Source organism: Oncorhynchus clarkii, chromosome 1 (assembly GCF_045791955.1).
Source record: "Oncorhynchus clarkii lewisi isolate Uvic-CL-2024 chromosome 1, UVic_Ocla_1.0, whole genome shotgun sequence".
NCBI lineage: Eukaryota > Metazoa > Chordata > Actinopteri > Salmoniformes > Salmonidae > Oncorhynchus > Oncorhynchus clarkii.
The window spans coordinates 21684457-21706009 of record NC_092147.1 but is presented as its reverse complement, the minus strand read 5'-3'; the positions used below and the strand labels follow the sequence as shown (position 1 = coordinate 21706009).

At 42.2% G+C, this 21553-nt stretch overlaps 1 protein-coding gene across 9 annotated transcripts in view; it reads right to left on the bottom strand.

The window, feature by feature from the left end:
* The window catches only part of LOC139385512 (A-kinase anchor protein 13-like), a 153999-nt gene that overhangs the window by 11599 nt on the left and 120847 nt on the right, over nt 1-21553 (bottom strand). For 2 of the 9 annotated variants that reach the window (XM_071130672.1, XM_071130830.1), the window contains exons 11-23: nt 17245-17636; nt 16579-16635; nt 16047-16106; nt 14494-14653; nt 14168-14273; nt 11555-11582; nt 11318-11432; nt 7103-7259; nt 4052-4119; nt 3833-3896; nt 2027-2192; nt 1674-1786; nt 1259-1405 (exon numbers count right to left, since the gene is read on the bottom strand). In XM_071130672.1, coding sequence (XP_070986773.1) covers nt 1259-1405; nt 1674-1786; nt 2027-2192; nt 3833-3896; nt 4052-4119; nt 7103-7259; nt 11318-11432; nt 11555-11582; nt 14168-14273; nt 14494-14653; nt 16047-16106; nt 16579-16635; nt 17245-17636 — 1633 coding nt within the window. The remainder of the gene's footprint in view (nt 1-1258; nt 1406-1673; nt 1787-2026; nt 2193-3832; nt 3897-4051; nt 4120-7102; nt 7260-11317; nt 11433-11554; nt 11583-14167; nt 14274-14493; nt 14654-16046; nt 16107-16578; nt 16636-17244; nt 17637-21553) is intronic. The other 7 variants (XM_071130911.1, XM_071131031.1, XM_071130988.1 and 4 more) reach the window with 5 other exon arrangements.

Genomic DNA, 21553 nt, shown 5'->3' with positions numbered 1-21553 from the left:
CTTCCCAGTCCAAACAGCGCATATATTATGAAAACATTTGTGTCGTTTTGCAGTGGTGTAAAGTACCTAAGTAAAAATACTTTAATGTACTACTTAAGTCGTTTTTTGGGGTACCTGTACTTTACTAGTAATATTTTTGACAACTTTTACTTTTACTCCACTACATTCCTAAAGAAAATAATGTACATTTTACTCCATACATTTTCCCTGACACCCAAAAATACTCGTTAGATTTTCAATGCTTAGCAGGACAGGAAAATGATCTAATGCACGTGCATATCAAGAGAACATCCCTGGTCATCCCTACTGCCTCTGATCTGGCAGACTCACTAAACACAAATGCTTGTTCGTAAATGATGTATGAGTGTTGAACTGTGGCTATCCTCTGGCTATCCGTTTAAAAAAAAAAGAGAAGAAAATGGTATCGTCTGGTTTGCTTAATATAAGGAATTTTTTGTGATTTATACTTTTGATACATAAGTACATTTAAAACCAAATACTTTTATACTGTCACTCAAGTAGTATTTTACTGGGTGACTTTCACTTTTACTTGAGTAATTTTCTTTTAAGGTATCTTTACTTTTATTCAAGAATGAAAATTGGGTACTTTTTCCACCACTGCGTTTCTGTTGGTTTTGGTGTTCAGCAGGTTTTTTTCGGTTGTTCGTACACCATTTGTTTTCTTGAGGCAAGTCGAAGTCCGGTAGACGAAGTCTACGCCCCTTCGTTGGTGATTGTTCAACAGTAATACTCTTAGTAGGAGTGGGAACTATGAACGGGATTCTTCAATGAAGTGTTTCTTGTCATTCAACAAGAGACGACTAGTTTTCATGCACATTATTTCACATGAGAAATAATGCACCGAACATCTTAGTTTGATGTAAAATTAAGCGACTAAGACCTCCTCGGCAAGAACAAGAACAAAGTGAACCTAGTATGCAGGCGCCTTAACAGATGTCTCTTTCCACTCATCAAATGGCGGATGTACAGTGCAGTGTACGGATGTAGGAATGATTTTCGAGTAGACAGGCTTACAGGAGGAGCCTATTGAAGTGATTGTTTGACAATCAGTTGAGAACATGATGACTGGTTGTGTTTATACCACATTAAAAGGTAATACATTTTAAAAGTAAAATGGACAAATCTTTACTATTAGTCCCACAGATATCCTATTAAATTAATAAATGAATTGTTTGACTGAAACAAAGGATGGGAACATATGAAGGAATGAGTGGGATTGGGAGAGTTGCCCTCCTACCATAGATGACGTCCTGTCTCTTCACCACCTCCTTCTTGAGCCCCTTCACATACTTCTTGTCCACAGTGAAGGTCCAGGAGTCTGCCTCAAGATCCTTAGACTCTGCCTCAAACTCTCCCATCAGCTGGCTGTCCATCATCTCAGTCCCTAGGACAACACACATAAAACACACATGAACAGTTCGTTTGGACGGGGCAGGAGTGGCTATACTGTATGTACTGTAAGCATTCATATGCTCTCCTACACTCACATATGCTGTAAATTGGACCAATACAAAGTCATGCAAAACAACAGCTGAAAACAGAAGAAATCCGAACATGTCACATTTGCTCACACCTTTGAACCGATCCCCACAAAGAGAGTACAGCAAATACAGGCTTTGTCACAGTGATAACTCTCCAGCTCACTACCGTACCTTCATCAGTGAGAGACTCAGTGGACTCATTGACCTTGGAGGTCTTGTGCAGTGAGTCTGTGGACTGGGACAGGTACTTCAGGCCCTTCAGTGGCATCTCATCCATCAATGGCCTGCATGGACAGACAGACAGACAGGGTGGAAGAGAGAAACAGAGTTAGTGAAGGAGGGACTGTTACAGTGATAACATAAGTTGTGTATACACTCTGGTTGTACAATGCATTTGACACAACACTTGTGAGTACACAGTATTGTTGATGTGTGTCAGCATGAAAATGTACACCGTTTGTACAACCCTAGTATGTAAGGGGCGATAGTGAGTTGGTTGGTGATTGAGTGGCGTTGTGTCTCACCCTGCGATGTTGCTGATGGAGATGCTCTTGGACAGGTTGCTTTTGTTAAAGGGGAGGATGCTGTGATTCCTGCGAGGCACCACCGCTGCCACCGTAACCATGGCCTGGTCATCAGGGGACAAGATGGCAGACCACGGACGCTCCCGAGACGATGTCGATGATGTAGCTGATCACACGAATACAGTTAGCATGTAAAGTAGTACAGCTCATTAGGATATCAGGAATTCTACATGCACAAAGTCAAATAAATACTGTACATAAAAACATATACAGTACTTGGGATTTTTGGGGGGGGGGAAATATTAACAATGCATAGATTGAGACAGACAAGGTTGAAGTCAGAAGTTTACATACACTTGGGTTGGAGTCATTAAAACACGTTTTTCAACCATTCCACAAGATTCTTGTTAACAAACTATAGTTTTGGCAAGTCGGTTAGGACATCTACATTGTGCTTGACATAATACATTTTTCCAACAATTGTTTACAGACAGATTATTCACTTATAATCACAATTCCAGTGGGTCAGAAGCATACACTATGTTGACTGTGCATTTAAACAGCTTGGAAAATTCCAGAAAATTATGTCATGGCTTTAGAAGCTTCTATTAGGCTAATTGACATCATTTGAGTCAATTGGAGGTGTACCTGGATGTATTTCAAGGCCTACCTTCAAACTCAGTGCATCTTTGCTTGACATCATGGGAAAATCAAAAGACCCCAGAAGAAAAAATTGTAAACCTCCACAAGACTAGTTCATCCAAGGAAGCAATTTCCAAATGCCTGAAGGTACCACATTCATCTGAACAAACAATAGTACGCACGTATAAACACCATGGGACCACACAGCCGTCATACCGCTCAGGAAGGAGACGTGTTCTGTCTCCTAGAGATGAACGTACTTTGGTGCGAAAAGTGCAAATCAATCCCAGAACAACAGCAAAGGACCTTGTGAAGATGCTGGAGGAAACCGCATAGAAGTGTTTGGCCATAATGATCATCGTTATGTTTGGAGGAAAAAGTGTGAGGCTTGCAAGCTGAAGAACACCATCCAACAGTGAAGCACGGGGGTGTCAGCATCATGTTGTGGGGGTGCTTTGCTGCAGGAGGGGCTGGTGCATTTCACAAAATTTCACATCATCACTTCACATCATGAGGATGGAAATTTATGTGGATATATTGAAGCAACATCTCAAGACATCAGTCAGGAAGTTAAAGCAAATGGTCTTCCAAACGGACAATGACTCCAAGCATACTTCCAAAGTTGTGGCAAAACGGCTTAAGGAAAACAAAGTCAAGGTATAAAAGGTGGCAATCACAAAGCCCTGACCTCAACCCTGTAGAACATTTGTGGGCAGAACTGAAAAAGCAGAACTGAAAAAGTGTGTGCGAGCAAGGAGGCCTACAAACCTGACTCAGTTACACCAGAATTGTCAGGAGGAATGGGCCAAAATTCACCCAACTTATTGTGGGAATCTTGTGGAAGGCTACCCAAAACATTTGACCCAAGTTAAACAATTTAAAGGCAATGCTAACAAATACTAATTGAGTGTATGTAAACTTCTGACCCGCTAGGAATATGATGAAGGAAATAAAATCTTAAATAAATAATTCTCTCTACTATTATTCTGACATTGCACATTCTTAAAATAAAGTGGTGATCCAAACTGACCTATGACAGGGAATTTTTACTAGGATTAAATGTCAGATATTGTGAATGTCAGGAATTGTAAATGTACTTGGCTAAGGTGTATGTAGACTTCCTACTTCAACTGTACATCTGAACTGCACAAATAAATATATTACATTTACTTCTCAATACGACTCCGGATATGGACTCAGAATCTGGCACCGTTTGCTGCTTCTGCTGCTGAAAAATACAGTAGTGTATTACAATACATCAATGCCATTAACAAGTCTGTTACCCATTCATTCACGATAGACAGAGACTGATCCCGCACAGATGCATTCTGCTCCTGTGTGTTTGAACAAAGTAGCGTTGTAGACAGCTGACGGCAAGCTTACCTTCATTTTGACCTGGACACACACAGGAAGACGCTCTCTGCAGCCCTTATGGACCTGTGCATTGCAGTCTGAAATCATCAGAAGAAAAACAACATTAGGACAAAGATTTGGTAGAAACATCTGTTAAAGACTGCAGGAAAAGCAGAGTAGTATGGTCTACCCATCTCACTCTGCTCCTTCATCAGGTCACAACGTTGCTACTTGCTACTATTGTAAATAATGTAATTTCAATGCAACAAGATCACACAACAGTGTAAAAAACCTGCTAGCTTGGTGATGTGACTCATACCAAATCAACATTGCTCATCTGAACCACCCTGAACTATAGAAACAAACAGGCAGCAAGAGGAAACTCTAATCTGTACACTGAGAAAATGTCTTCATCCAGATTCCATCCCATTTTAGGCTGCATAAAAGAATTAGAAAAAGTCCCAAAATGGTATGATGTTCTGTAAAGAAAAACATATTTTCTATGTTTCTGCCTAGTTTCCCTTTTCAGACAGGGTACAGTGTCTTACAGTACCTCTTCCAGCACTCCATGTCTGACCTCTGAACAACTACAAAGTCTTGTTTGCTGAATACAGTTAGCAGACACACCCAGGTTAAGGTGAGGGGTGTTCAGAGCAGGCGCCATATAAACAGTTGACCTAACAACATAAAACATAAAACAGAGGAATCAAGACTAAGTGTAGAGTAGGAACAGACCATAGAGTTCAAAGTGTTCCACTCCACCTCCAGTCAAGCCCATCCAAACAACACCAACACAACAACACTTCAGGGAAGAAAGAGTTGGGAAGAGGGGAGAAACACAACAATGAGCAGGCTCTCCCAGCTCTCCCAGCTGGAGGTTTTAAACAGTGAGAGGGGACTGTGCTATTACTCTCTCCCAGCTGGAGGTTTTAAACAGTGAGAGGGGACTGTGCTATTACTCTCTCCCAGCTGGAGGTTTTAAACAGTGAGAGGGGACTGTGCTATTACTCTCTCCCAGCTGGAGGTTTTAAACAGTGAGAGGGGACTGTGCTATTACTCTCTCCCAGCTGGAGGTTTTAAACAGTGAGAGGGGACTGTGCTATTACTCTCTCCCAGCTGGAGGTTTTAAACAGTGAGAGGGGACTGTGCTATTACTCTCTCCCAGCTGGAGGTTTTAAACAGTGAGAGGGGACTGTGCTGTGCAACACGGTGTGTGTCCATTTTTTAAATTGTGTGTCAAACACAGATCGAATCTCTCAAAATGAGTCTGAGAGAACAGAGAGAGGAGCAGTGGTGTAAAGTACTTAAGTAAAAATACTTTAAAAGTACTACTTTGGGGTATCTGTACTTTACTTAACTATTTATACTTTTACTTCACTACATTTCTAAAGAAAATAATGTACTTTTTACCCCATACATTTTCTCTGACACCCAAAAGTACTCGTTACATTTTGATAGGAAAACGGTCTAATTCACACACTTATCAAGAGAACATTACTGGTCATCCCTACTGCCTCTGATCTGGCAGACTCACTAAACACAAATGCTTTGTTTATGTCTGTGTGTTGGAGTGTGCCCCTGGCTAACCGCCAATAAAAAAAAACAAGAAAATGGTGCCGTCTGCTTTGCTTAATATAAGGAATTTGAAATCGTTTGTACTTTTACTTTTGATACTTAAGTACATTTTTAGTAAATCTATTTACTTTTGATACTTAAGTATATTTTTAGTAAATCTATTTACTTTTGATACTTAAGTATATTAAAACCAAATACTTTACAACTTTTACTCAAGTAGTATTTTACCTGGTGACTTTCACTTTTACTTGAGTCATTTTCTATTAAGGTATCTTTACTTTTACTCAAGTAAGACAACTGAGTACTTTTTCCACCACTGGAGAGGAGGCAGCTCTCCATTAGACACTACACTCTATTAGTTCATATTTCAGAAAGAACTCATTGACTCTCCACAAAGCCCTATTTTACTATTAGATAAGATAAGGATCAAAATCACTGATCAAGAAAAAAAAAAATCTGAATAATTATGTCAATTGTCAAAATGAAGGGCTGGTTTCAAATGTAGGTCTTTGCTCGTCAAACCCGATGTGGGCCACAATTCTGTGTATCTGTGTGACAAAAACGAAGTCACTTTTGAGAAATGAGCAAAGGAAGCCCATATAGGGCTTACAGCACATTCTCTGCCAGTGGAAGAAAGGAAGAAAGAAAAGAGAGAGAGAGAGAGAGAGAGAGAGAGAGAGAGAGAGAGAGATAGCCGGGATGTAAGAGTAGAGTTGACATCTTCCCAGCTGCGTCAGGGGCCAGGGGCAGGGTGATGCAACCCATTGAAACGTTGAGAGGACTGACTGGGCCGAGGGGCACATCCCTCCCCTGACTCTGGTTCCCTCTAACCACCCAACTCCTATTCACTGGGACAGACCCACCCAGTCCATCACGCTTCAGACAGACTGACAACAAACAAAGTAGCTCTGAGAAAAAGTATTGGGAGTGGTCTACTCTGCTCTTCTAATGCATGCTGCTGGCCATACAGAGATGGTGGGAGGAATGAATTTACTGCAGCGACATAGTTCCTATATATGTCCACTTCTGATGGCCCCAGAATAAACAACATCCTCTTTAGCTCTCTGCAGATAGACCCTGGATATAGAGAATTTCCCGTGTCCTGCTTAATGTGGAGCAGTTTCAGTAAAGTGACTAGACTGAATGAATAAACAGGATAACCAGTCACCATTTTGTCACATTACTTGGAGCTAACGTAGGATGTTCCACCACCAGACATTACACAATGATGGAAAACACGGCTTGAGCCCCTGAAAACATACCTTAAAGTACTGAATCTACTGACTTACGGAGACAGCATAGTTTCAAAGTTTCAAAATACACACAAAACAGGTCCAAAGCAGCACCAAGGGTAGGCCTATGTAATCACCATGTAAAGGAATAAGGGGTATTGAGGTGTGGTAAATGGCACTAAAACTAGAGCAGTGGTCCCTTACCATGGAACAGAGAGACTAAATAATTATGTGGAGTCTGGTTTCTCATAAACACTCAGATTTGTTGTCTTACTGGTGCAGAGGAAGGCTTCTTTAGTGATAATGGGTTTGTTGCATTGGTGGCAGGTTGAGGATGGGGCTGGGTTCACAGAGCTGAAGAGATGGCCGTTCAGGTTTTTTTTCTCCTTCTCCTTGGGGTCTTTATCTTTCCCCTGAGCCTTCTCTTTCTCCTGCAGAGAGTTAGAGACACAAAGGGAATACCATAAATTCTCTAAGTCAAAGCACTATGGCACTGTGTATGCTTTCCGTACTGTAAGCAATCAAGGTCTCACAAATAGATCTCACACTTCGATAGTACTTAGCCAAAGCCGAGAGATATGAGTCATTTGTGCAAAGATGTACTGAAGTTTGACAGCTGTCAAAAACCCCTTCACAATATTTCTGTATTTTCTATCCAGAAGTCTCATTCACAAAAAGAAACATAATTATGAAAAAGGTTACAATATATCAATATAACCACAGACACAATACACTGGACTGTCCGATAACACACTCTCAGGTTGACTGTACAGGTAGACACTCATTCATAATCAGTACAGGAAATTAAACAACCAATATCCTATGATTCTGACTCAAACTAAATGTGTTGCTAAAGCAATTCCTCCTGAAAAAGGGAAGAATGTGTATTTAGAGAAGAGCATCAGAGCCTGTTCCTTTCTGAGCAGTGAGCCGTGAGACAGGCAACAGGCGTTAGCCAACACAAAGAACCAATATCTCCTACCTCATCCTGTATTGTATCAGCCCTCAGCTTCAGGGAGCAACCGTGTGCCAGGACATGTCTACACAACATCACAGTGGCAGTCTGTCTCTCTGTCTGATACATTATTACAGTGGCAGTCTGTCTCTCTGTCTGATACATTATTACAGTGGCAGTCTGTCTGTCTGTCTGATACATTATTACAGTGGCAGTCTGTCTGATACATTATTACAGTGGCAGTCTGTCTGTCTGATACATTATTACAGTGGCAGTCTGTCTGTCTGTCTGATACATTATTACAGTGGCAGTCTGTCTGTCTGTCTGATACATTATTACAGTGGCAGTCTATCTGTCTGTCTGATACATTATTACAGTTACAGTCTGTCTGTCTGTCTGATACATTATTACAGTGGCAGTCTATCTGTCTGTCTGATACATTATTACAGTGACAGTCTGTCTGTCTGTCTGTCTGATACATTATTACAGTGGCAGTCTGTCTGTCTGTCTGATACATTATTACAGTGACAGTCTGTCTTTCTGGCTGATACATTATTACAGTGACAGTCTGTCTGTCTGTCTGATACATTATTACAGTGGCAGTCTATCTGTCTGTCTGATACATTATTACAGTTACAGTCTGTCTGTCTGTCTGTCTGATACATTATTACAGTGGCAGTCTATCTGTCTGTCTGATACATTATTACAGTGACAGTCTGTCTGTCTGTCTGATACATTATTACAGTGACAGTCTGTCTGTCTGTCTGTCTGATACATTATTACAGTGGCAGTCTGTCTGTCTGTCTGATACATTATTACAGTGGCAGTCTGTCTGTCTGTCTGATACATTATTACAGTGACAGTCTGTCTGATACATTATTACAGTGACAGTCTGTCTGTCTGTCTGATACATTATTACAGTGACAGTCTGTCTGTCTGTCTGATACATTATTACAGTGACAGTCTGTCTGTACGCTGGTCTGTACGCTGGTCTGGAACAACAGGCAGTACAGAATCTACAGATGGAACTCTGGCATTCCCATGTTGCCAGCCATCAGCCCAAAAGAAGGAAGTGAGATACCATGGATGTACCATGAGTGTCTGTGCTGACTGTTTTGCAGTCTCCGTTACACACCAGCCCCACTGCAACTTCCAGCCTATAATCTAGCTCACAGTCTCAGCAAACTATTGTAAAGTATGTACAGGGCATTCAGAAGGTACTCAGAACCCTTCCCTTTTGTTACATTACAGCATTATTCTAAAATGGAATAGATCAATGTTTTTCCTCATCAATCTACACACAATACCCCATAATGACAAAGTGAAAACAGGTTGAGAAATGTTTGATAATTTATTAAAAATAAAAAAACAGAAATACCTTATTTACATAAGTATTCACACCCTTTGCTATTAGACTCAAAATTGAGCTCAGGTATATCCTGTTTCCATTGATCATCCTTGAGATGTTTCTACAACTTGATTGGAGTCCACCTGTGGTAAATTCAATTGGTTGTACATGATTTGGAAAGGCACACCTGTCTATATAAGGTCCCATAGTTGACAGTGCATGTCAGAGCAAAAACCAAGCCATGAAGTCGAAGGAATTGTCCGCAGAGCTCCGAGACAGGATTGTTTCGAGGCACATATCTGAGGAAGGGTACCAAAACATTTCTGCAGCATTGAAGCTCCTCAAGAACACAGTGGCCTCTATCATTCTTCAATGGAAGAAGTTTGGAACCACCAAGACTCTTTCTAGAGCTGGCCACCCGGCCAAACTGAGCAATCGGGGGAGAAGGGCCTTGGTCAGGGAGGTGACCAAGAACCTGATGGTCCCTCTGACAGAGCTCCAGAGTTCATCTGTGGAGATGGGAGAACCTTCCAGAAGGACAACCAAGATTCTCTGGTCTGATGAAGCCAAGATTGAACTCTTTGGCCTAGAGGAAACATGGCACCATCCCTACAGTGAAGCATGGTGGTGGCAGCCTCATGCTGTGAAGATGTTTTTCAGCGGCAGGGACTGGGAGACTAATCAGGATCGAGCAAAGATGAACGCAGCAAAGTACATAGTGAAAACCTGCCCCAGAGCTCTAAGGACCTCATTCTGGGGTCAAGGCTCACCTTCCAACAGGACAATGACCCTAAGCACACAGCCAAGACAACGCGGGATTGGCTTTGGGACAAGTCTCTGGATGTCCTTGAGTGACCCAGCCAGAGCCCGGACTTGAACCCGATCAAGCATCTCTGGAGAGACCTGAAATTATCTGTGCAGCGACACTCCCCATCCAACCTAACAGAGCTTGAGAGGATCTACAGAGAAGAATGTGAGAAACTCCCCAAATACAGGTGTGCCAAGCTTGTAGCATCATACCCAAGAAGACTCAAGGCTGTAATCGCTGCCAAAGGTGGTTCAACAAAGTACTGAGTAAAGGGTCTGAATACTTATGTATATGTGATATTTAGCAAAAATTGCTTAAAACCTGTTTTTACTTTGTCATTATGGGCTATTGTGTGTAGAGATTGATAAGGGAAAAAACGATTTAATACATTTAAGAATAAGGCTTTAACAAAATGTGGAAAAAGACAAGGGGTGTGAATACTTTCCGAATGCACTGTACAGGGTACATACTTTCAAAACCCATATTGGAAGCTATACAAACATTGAACATTTTTCTCGGTCTGTATGCATGTGTTATGGATTGAGTAGCATTTTTGATGATAAGCATGTTTTTCTATGTAATAACTAGGCCTGCTATAAAACACATAGAAATATATTGTTTTGGATACAACACAGGGAAATCAAATCACATGAGAACTGTGTTGATGCATGGTCTGGGCATTACTGTTATTTCCCTTAATGTTATCAGGAAGTCTAATGTTATTAGGTCTGAAAGAATTGTGGTTTGTTTTCGTAGCAGCAGTGATGCCATACAGACGTCTGTTTGAGACAAACCACAGCATGCCTCTGTTTCCTGTTTGGCTTCCCTACTGCGTGCAGACCAGGCGCCTCGCTCTGCTTCTCACAACTCACAGACTCACAGCCAGATACACTTACCCAGCAGATATATACTGTATACTCCCTCACAGTCATTTACAATCTGATTATGACACCTAGAACACAGATAAGCACCAGGGAAAAGTATCTTATTCTGGAAACTACAGTTTTGAGATTGCAATATGTGTATTAGCCTGCACACATAAGCCTGGACATAAATTATAACCTGAAAACGTGTATCCAAAGAACTACAATGAGAAACCTTTAGACACGTAATAATCCATTGGATTCAACACCAATACAGACAATGGCGCTGGGATCAGACTGAAAAGGTACTGTACTACTGGATCTTCTTAAATTCAAGTCACTTCAATACTTTATTTATCCCCTGAGGGGCAATTCGGAGCCAGGCCCTATGCCGGTTATTTCATTGTTAGTCTACACCTGTGTGTACACCTTTGTTTACAAAGCATGTGACCAATAAAATGTGATTTGCTTCGCTAGTGCAGGAGGAGGAAGAGAGGCTGAATGGACAGACTCACCTTGTTCTTCTTAGTACTCATCTTGCTCTTGAGGTAACTGAAGGTGCGGCTGACCTTGGTCCCCTGTCTCCCCTCAGAGTCGCTCCGCAGTGGCCCCGGGTCCTCCTCAGAGATGCTGGATGAAAAAGAGTAGGAGAACCAGAGAGACAAACTCAGTATACTGTCAGATACTACCCTGCTGGAGAAATAGCCTTTAAGAACAGGCCCATATAAAACGGGACAAGGTTTCTGTCTTACCTATGCTCTAGTGATGCCGATCCCATTCCTACAGCAGAAACAGAGAGAGGAGGTGATGAGCTGGATCAATGGAACAGCAGTTTGTGTCATTTATTTATTTACATTTGTATTATTTTTTATTGGTACACCAGATAGGTGCAGTGAAATGTGGTGTTTCACAGGGTCAGCTATAGTAGTACGGCGCCCCTGGAACACATTAGGGTTAAGAGCCTTGCTCAAGGGCACATCTACAGTTTTTTCACCTTGTCGGCTCAGGTATTTGAACCACCGACCTGTTGGTTACTGGCCCACACTCTACGTGGTAGGCTACCTGCCACCATAAATGGGACAGGGAGTTGTAAATGTAGTTAGAGAAATATAAATATAATCAAAATATAGTTGTACATGTATATACAATACGAGCAATGAAAGCATGTTGAAACAACAGAGATTACAGAGTGGAATCCCCCCCCCCAAAAAAAAAGATATGTACTTTTATCAGTATTTTGGTTCAGTACAAGCATACATTACATAACCATTACAATACATTTCCAAGCAGAGGTGATATCACATAACACGTAGTAGTACCAACATCCAACAGAACCAGGTTAAATGTGGAATTGCACACTGGGTCATTTGGTTAAGGACTTGGCCAATTAACAAGACCAACAAATACATACACAAAGGAATGTGACGATTATGCAGCATAGATGTACACTAGTAGTCAAGGGTGGCCAATAATAAAGAGATTTACTGAGGGTCAGACACAGCACTGAAACGCAGCCTCAGAACTACAACAATGCTCAATAAGACACACATATCACCACAAACACAGAGACATTTTCAACAACAAAAATCTGCCAGGCAAAATCTCTCACAGCTCTTAAGCTGTAGATATGGCACGCTAGAGCAGCGAAAGCCCTTTGAAACGTCATCCTCCAGCAACGGCCCGGGCAGGGATTTTCTTCCAATCGTTCTCTCCAAAATAATATACAAGGCTCAAAGGAGTGTGAAAGCAGCAGTGAAATGTTCCTATCCTTTCTAGCAGCTGTGAAGCCCAACAGGAACACTTTGACATGTGTTTATGTGGATTCCAAAGAATGGAGGCTAGGGGGAATAAATAGAACTGATGGAGGAAAGAGAGGGGAGAAATGTGTGTAAAACTCACAGGAGAGACAATAGGAATGTCAGCCATGTCAAACACAATAGAAAAAGGGCTACTTTGAAAAGGGGCTACAATGCTAACAGAACGCTGATTATTTGGTCTCAGTTAGATACCAATAGAGGGAAATAGATTCTGGGATTATATGTGTCTCCAGCAGATGTAACATATGGCTGACTGGACTGGAAAAGGGCTTTTCACTCTGCTACAGCGTCCCTACTCTTTCAAAAAATCTGCACAATGAGTCTGCTGTTCTTGCATGGGTTTCAGCAATGTAGATAGTTTCAGAAATACAAGGCTCTTAAAAGGACAAAAGAGTTAACTGTTCATAAACATTTATGAAATATGTGAACATCTTGGCAGGTTTGACATCCTTTCATACTTTTTTCAGTCATTTTCATGGCAGCCAAGGTTTTCGAAGCTGATCAAATAGTTCAATTTGCTTGAAACTTTACATAAACAGAACAGCAAACAGTGCATATTTGATCACCTGTTGAGATTTGTATTAGTAACTAGAGGCAATTTAAGCCTATGTAAGTAAAACATTTTTAGAAACAATGGCTTCTACTGATTGATATTTCATCAAACCAAATTATTTGCCTGACAATGTTAACCGTGTTAAGGTTAGGGGACCAAACAGAGATGAATTGATTTAAAAGAGTTGATTTAGAGAGAGGTAACGTCCTTTAGTGACACGGGTTGACCTAGAGGCACACTACACAGGAAGCAGCCAGGGGCTAAGGGGCCACTCAGGGCATTCTGGGAAAGGTAGAACATCACTGGAGGAAGAGCCAATAGAAAATAATGTTCTATGTTGAGTCGGTCCACTGACTATCCAGTTCAAGGGTACAAAAAATATCAAATCACACGTTAAATTAGCACAAGAACCTGGGCCGCCCCTCATTCCCTTCCAAGTGATCAAATGACTGAACCCTACACAAAGGGACAGGGAAACGAGAGAAGGCAGAAATAATAACCCCAGTGATAGTGAGGAGAAGATCTAACAGTAGCCCCTGTTAGCCCCAGAGGAGATTGGGATTGAGAGAGTTAACAAACCACCTGATTCCTGTCTGGGAAACACAGCAGAGGGACAGAGAGAAAATGTACCTGTAGGACGAGGTTGGAAACAGCAGGTGACAGGAGACTTGATTGTTGGATAGATAGAGGCATGGGCCTGAATCCGCAAAGCATTTCAGAGTAGGAGTGCTGATCTAGGATCTGTCCATATAATCTTATTCATAATGACCTAAAAGGCTAAACTGATCCTAGATCGGCACTCTTACTCTGAGACACTTTGTGGGTACATGCCCTGGCCTTGTGTACCACTATGTCACCACAGAGAGAGAGAGAGAGAGAGAGAGAGAGAGAGAGAGAGAGAGAGAGAGAGAGAGAGAGAGAGAGAGAGAGAGAGAGAGAGAGAGAGAGAGAGAATGTAGAGGGTAACCCAGAGAGAGTGTTAAAGTGACCCTCACCGTCCAGGTCTCTGTGACTGATGGCCAGCATGGACACCGACTTGGTGAGTGCTTGGTGAGGAATGGAGGTACAGCTGTGTCTCACAGGCAGAACTCTACCTGATTTCTGAAATAAAGGAGAGAGAGAGAGAGAGAGAGAGAGAGAGAGAGATCAGTGAGCTGTCTGGGTGAAAATAAAACATGAACTATTGTGCATAGAGAGAACCAGTCTACATGGGATGGTACGAAGATTCATGGATTCAGTACAAGTGCAAGTCATTGTGCAAGCAAAACACAGGACCTCTATGGTAAAGATACGCCTGGACAGTATAGTGTGTGAGGGTTACCTGGCTGTCGAGGCTGCTGTAGTCTCCCAGGTCTGACTCCTGCTCCTCTGTTAGGGACAGAAGCGAGCCCCTCTCCTCACTGTCCAGACGCGCAACAGTTCCCACACCAGAGGAGATCTTCCCAGCATCCTCCTCTCCAGCTAGACCCTCCAAACTGTAACTGCAGACAAAACAATACCATGTTAGTGAAAGAACACTCCACTGGTGTTTCTGGTGAAAGATGTGGTAATTTGTTTAGGGACAGTAGATACAAACACCCTGTTCGATCTTTAAACCCTTGGCAGGAAGTGAACTCACACCCAGCAGATCTTCATGCTCCAGAAAGGATGACACAATCAGTTATTTCAAAACTGAAACCACACAAGTGGAGAGCACAAGTACATACAGATATACACAGTTAAAGGAAAAATCCACTCCAAAACAATATTTTTTATTTTTTTAAATTAGCCCACTGTTGATACAGTCCCAAAATGTTTTGCATGTCAGCAGTTACGTTTTGAAGATATTCGATTTTCAAGAAGCAAAGTGTCACTTGCCACATCATGATAATGATGCGTTTTGCACATCTTGATATCTTGAGAACTTGAAAAAAATAACAAAATATATTTTCTGAGTGGATTTGTCCTTTAACTAGATCCCTGCAGTGAGGAGATGATGAGATACAGAAAAGAGGAAAAGCATGTATAGACAAAGAAAATACATATGAACACCAGCACAAACAGGAAGAAACACATACATGTAAACCTAAACACAAATGTAAGAGGGAAATAACTGAAGTAAAATAAACATAAAAATACAATTCCCCAAGCTTCAAATCAGTTAAACAACCTAGCTAACTTGATTAAAAAGTGTAGCATGTTAAATAATAGGCGACAAATAAACCCCTTTGAGACCATACATATGTCATTTATGAATGCATAACGAATCAGCATTCACTATTAGAGTACAACAGATCTATTATCTCATTCTAGCTGTGTGTCAATTGATCCTCTCACTGAAGCTGTAAGTCTGGCTAAGCGAGATGAACAGAACTAAAACCATAACTCACCTGTCTGGCTCACTGATGATGATGACGACTATATTAGTCATTCTAATCTTTGCAATAGTTAACAAGCAGTGTAGCAGTATAATACTATTGTTCTAAAGATGCTTGATGTTTCCTCTCTAAATTCTAGCTTCCTTGTCTCAGAAGAGAGAGAGAGAGAGAGAGAGAGGGGAAGAAGATAAGTGACTGTGCATCGCTGAGGTCGACCACAACTGACCAACAAGGTGAATAAGACAAAGAGAGAGCAACAGCAGCAGTGACAAAGCATACACCAAGCCAGAGACACACCAAGCCAGAGACACACCAACCCAGAGACACACCAAGCCAGAGACACACCAAGCCAGAGACACACCAAGCCCGAGACACACCAAGCCAGAGACACACCAAGCCAGACACAGACATGCACAGAACAGAGAACATGCAGAGGCCTCTTCCTCTATTTTTATTTATTTCATTTTGTTTGTGTGTTTGTCCTCTTAAGCTATTAGTTGACACGGTGATGGCATACCTTCTGCTATCAATTTGTTCCGGGTGGGGAGGGGGGACGTTGGAGGGACACCAGCTCATACTGACAGGGAGAAGCCAGGGAGGGAGAGGGATGGAAAGGGACAGGACAGGACAGGACAGGACAGGAGAGGAGAGGAGAGGAGAGGAGAGGAGAGGAGAGGAGAGGAGAGGAGAGGAGAGGAGAGGAGAGGAGCAGAAGGGAAAGGGTGATGTTATTTCAGGGTGAGATGTGATGGTCAAAGGGGTGAGTTAATGGGGAAGGTTTTTTTCGCATTGAAGTGTCTTGATACATATCATATTGGAGAGATAAATAAATAAAAATAATAAAGTTTTCACTGTCTTCATTCTTTATATGTTTTAGAAATGATTTTTCCATTGCATAAGGCACATAAAATACAATTTGATTTGATTAGGGAGTGTTCAATATAGGTAGCAATGAATTTTACATTTTCTTCCTGTAATTAAAACACAGCTTGGCAGTGACACACCAGGGAGAGTCAGAATGGAAACAGTGAGGAATAACTGTGTGGTACCTTCTCCTATGAAATGTTGGCTTTCGAGGCTTCCCTTCCCCTTGACCTTGCAATAAACTGAGAAGAGATGGAGATGAGGAGAGGACAGAAAAGATGGGATGAACAGAGAGAGATGAGAGCACTGACAGTACAGAACATGATCACATGGGTGATAATGAATAAAAAAGGAAAATGGTGCCAATAAAAATCACAGTGTTTAACCTTTGACCTGGACCAGGTCTTTTCCACAAAGTCCACTGACACAGAGGTGCCTCCAGGCTTATCTAACTGTACTGTATAAGGCTCCCTGAGGGAAAAGCATGGATTAAATACACACAGAGACAAATATCTACATACACATGCGCTCACACACAAACAGTGGCCCACTGACACACAAACACAAAGTGTCTGAACTTGAGGCCGTATGAGGACCAGTCCTCGGAAAGCAAGTCTCTGTCAGTCTCATCCCTGCAGACTGCGCTTCCCAGGGTACTACTGTCTCAAGTGACTCCCCAATAGATATCATCATACCGAGGACAAGTCAGGATACTGTAGGAGTTGGAGGCTTATGGTTCACACAGATTATGACTTTTCACCACTCATCCATAGCTATCCTTCCTGGGTATGTACTATAGGGTAGTGAGTGTGTTGAGTTAGAGGTCAGTGTGTGGGGTTAAGAGGACTCACCTGCGTTGGTTCATGTCTGTGTCTCCTGCAGGATTCTTCCCCGGGCCCCAGCTGTGCCGGCGGAATGGAGAGAGCGAGCGGATAGAGGAGCGCAGGATAGCGGAGCACACAGGCACCTCTGTCAGCTTGTCTTTCCTCTCGTCCTCCTCTCCGTCCCTCCCTGTCGTCTGCCAGGCGTCTCCGGCACTCCAACTGGCCCTAGTGCTCAACACCCCTGCCCCCGCCCCAGTCCAAGCGGGGCCCACTCTGCCCTGGGAGGAGACACTGAGAGGACCCACACTGCCCTGGGAGCTGGCGCTGAGGGGACCCACACTGGCCACGTCGTCTATGGAGGAGAAGGACACCGACACACCACTGTTGCTTTCACTTGGCCCAGTCACAGCCTCCTCTCCCTTTGGACAGAGAGAATACAGAAAGACCCTGTTACCCACTGCAGTCAAAGTCAACTGAATGGCATTGTGGAAGGATTTGGAATTGCACATTTCAGCTAACACATTTGGGTAAGGGGCACTTTGTTTTACACCAAAAACAAAGCTAAAAACATAAATTATACTAAAGGTGTGAAAGCTAAATAAATCTGTATCTATTGTCAAGGTAGTCAGTTTTGACCTAATGTCCTGTCTTGTATGCCAGTGAGGTTAGACCTGATGACCGGTCTGAGCTGCCTTTAGTCTGAGCTTACTGCAGCCTTCAGTGTGGCGAGGGGAAAGGGCAAGGCAGTGAGAGAGAGACATGCTGCTGGGAGAGAGAGTTCTTTCCAGCCCTATGAAAGGTTACATAACAACAGAAACACGCACACACCCTTTAGGGAGGCCGGCAGGCAGGCAGGCTGCAGATGATTTCCATTGGGACTGTATCATTAGTTTTCACATTGTCCAGTAGTGGGCGTGCGAGCGGGTGGTGAGCTAACGGACGGCCACTGTGGCTCAGAGCATAATCATGCAGGCCCCTTTATGAGGACCAGGCCATAGAATATCAGCTTCCAGAACAAATGAGTCACCCTTCCTGAGCTCATGCAGCAGAGCAGCAGTCAACCAGCTAACACTGTCTACACAAACACACACCTATAGGCAAGGTTATTATAGTAAATGAAAACTGAAACTAAAACAAGAACTAAAATTGGAAAAACTATTTAGTAAAGTGATATTAAAACATTTGAAAAAAGAAAACTACTGAAACTACTCCCTTTGACTGTAAAACTAATTAAAATAAAATAAAAACCATCATAAATTAAGCTGAGTTTTTTTCTTCTACACTCAGGACAAAAATCTAAAAGGGGATTTCAAGCTTTTTTGGTAATGGGGTTTTTGAGCTTCTGAATCTGGAGGTAAATGCTGCCAGTTGATGGCGATGTTTCAAATAGGCGGAGCTTGTGCATCACTATCCTTATCTATAACGAGCTAACAGTCAAGAAATCTGAGGGCGAGTACAGGAAGTAACTGAGCCAATCTAGAACAGCTTGTGAAGTTGATGGAGCCGTTCGCAATCCAACCAAACCAACTTCAAACTGACAGCCATTCACTGATTGATGTGGTGACTTGCCTTGAGGCACATTTGCAGTCAATTACTGTTGCAAAATAGTTGGCACAGGTCCTCCTGAAGTTACTGCGTGAGCTCTTCGCATGCATTCTGAATCCTCTGGCATCCAACTTTCATCCAACCCCTGCATTAGCTTGCCTCATGGCACAGATACAGAGATGTTAGGTTTATCCAAGTCTATGGTCTTGGCCTATCACCTAATGTATTACTGCCCCTCAGCGGCAAGAAGTGGCACCCCCCCCCCCCAAAAAGACTATAGGCCTACAACACATAAATAGCTCCTAGCCTCCCACGCATAGGCTACTTTCTGTCCCTAACAGTAAAACAGAAATTAAATAATAAAACGAAATAGAAATGTTGTTATCAAACTAAAACTAAATAAAAACTAGTAAATCAAGTCTAAAATCTAACAAACTAAAATAAGTTTAAAATAAAATGTTAAAATCTAACATGAAAACACATGTAATAACCATTATACTAATTTTGATAAAACATGAAAAGGTCTTGAGTCAATAAGTATTCAACCCCTTTGTTATGGCAAGCCTAAATAAGTTCAAGAGTAAAACTTTGCCTAACAAGTCACATTATACGTTGCATGGACTCACTCTGTGTGCAGTAATAGTGTTTAACCCCCTAGAGTTGGTTGATGCACTGGCGCGTCAATCTAAATTACATAACAAAAAAATCTGTCAGTTTAAGCTAGAGATATATTTTTTTTGTGGGGGGGGGGGGGGGGGGTGGGCACAAACTAATGGAAAGGGGAGATTATGGAAAGGGGAGATTCTCACGAACACCTCTCCGTTTTGCTCTACGACCCTAAAACTGTCACAGAACTCATCTGAAGCTAACCGGTACCGGTTTAAAAAAACAAATGGAAGCATGAAGATTGTTTTGTGACTAACCAAAAAAAAGGGGTTAAATGTGTGTAAAATTGTATATACAGTGCATTCGGAAAGGATTCAGACCCCTTGACTTTTCCACATTTTGTTACGATACAGCCTTATTCTAAAATATATAAAATTATGTTTTCTTTTCGTGAATCTACACACAATACACCATAATGACAAAGGGAAAATCAGTTTTTAGACATTTTTGCAAATGTGTTAAAATTTTAAAAAAAAATAATACTTTATTTATATAACTATTCAGACCCTTTGCTATGAGACTCGAAATTGAGCTCATGTGCATCCTGTTTCCATTGATCATCCTTGACATGTTCCTACAACTTGATTGGAGTCCACCTGTGGTAAATTCAATTGATTGGACATGATTTGGAAAGGCACACATCCGTCTATATAAGGTCCACAGTTGACAGTGCATGTCAGAGTAAAAACCAAGCCATGAGGCATTGTCCGTAGAGCTCCAAGGCAGGATTGTGTCGAGGCACAGATCTGGGGAAGGGATTTCTGCAGCATTGAAGGTCCCCAAGAACACAGTGGCCTCTTCCTAGAGCATGCCGCCCAGCCAAACTGAGCAATTGGGGGAGAAGGGCCTTGGTCAGGGAGGTGACCAAGAACCCGATGGTCATTCTGAGCTCCAGAGTTCCTCTGTGAAGATGGAAGAACCTTCCAGAAAGACAACCATCTCTGCAGCACTCCACCAATCAGGCATTTATGGTAGAGTGACCAGATGGAAGCCACTCCTCAGAAAAAGGCACATGACAGTCCGCTTGGAGTTTGCCAAAAGGCATTTAAAGGACTCTTAGACCATAAAAAACAATGATTATCTGGTCTGATGTACCAAGACTGAACTCTTTGGCCTGAATTCCAAGCGTCACGTCTGGAGAAAACCTGGCACCATCCCTACGGTGAAGCATGGTGGTGGCAGCATTATGCTGTGGGGATGTTTTTCAGTGGCAGAGATTGGGAGACTAGTCAGGATCCAGGAAAAGATGAACAGAGCAAAGTACAGAGAGATCCTTGATGAAAACCTGCTCCGGAGCGCTCAGGACTGGGGCGAAGGTTCACCTTCCAACAGGACAACGACCCTTAGCACACAGCCAAGACAATGCAGGAGTCACTTCGGGACAAGTCTCTAAATGTCCTTGAGTGGCCCAGCCAGAGCCCAGACTTGAACTCGTTCTAACATCTCGGGATAGACCTGAAAATAGCTGTGCAGAGACGCTCCCCATCCAACCTGATGGAGATTGAGAGGATCTGCAGAGAAGAATGGGAGAAACTCCCAAATACATGTGTGCCAAGCTTGTAGCGTCATACCCAAGAAGACTTGAGGCTGTAATAGCTGCCAAAGGTGCTTCAACAAATACTGAGTAAAGGGCCTGAATACTTATGTAAAAGTTACATTTCAGTTTTATTTTATTTGATACATTTGCAAAAAAATCTAAAAAACAGTTTCTGCTTTGTCATTACGGGGTAATGTGTGTAGATTGATAAGGGGAAAAATTATTTAATCAATTTTAGAATATGGCTGTAACATAACAAAATGTGGAAAAAGTCAAGGGGTCTGAATACTTTCCAAATGCACTGTATATATTTCCTGATTTAGAACAGACACAAAATCTTGTTTCTTATTTTTTATTTTTTGACTGTCCTTTTTGCCATTTATGAATATGTTCTTCAATGGTTCTATGGCCTTTAGTATTAAAAGCCAAAATCAGTATTTATCCACAAGAAACAAGAAATGAGGACCAAGGCTGTAATGTGAAATTGCATTGGAGTGCCATTATGCCGCAGCCCAAAAAAAAGGGTGGGGGGCAGGGCAGGGGAGGAATGAGCGAGCGAGGGGGATGAGGTCATAATGAGTTAGCTGG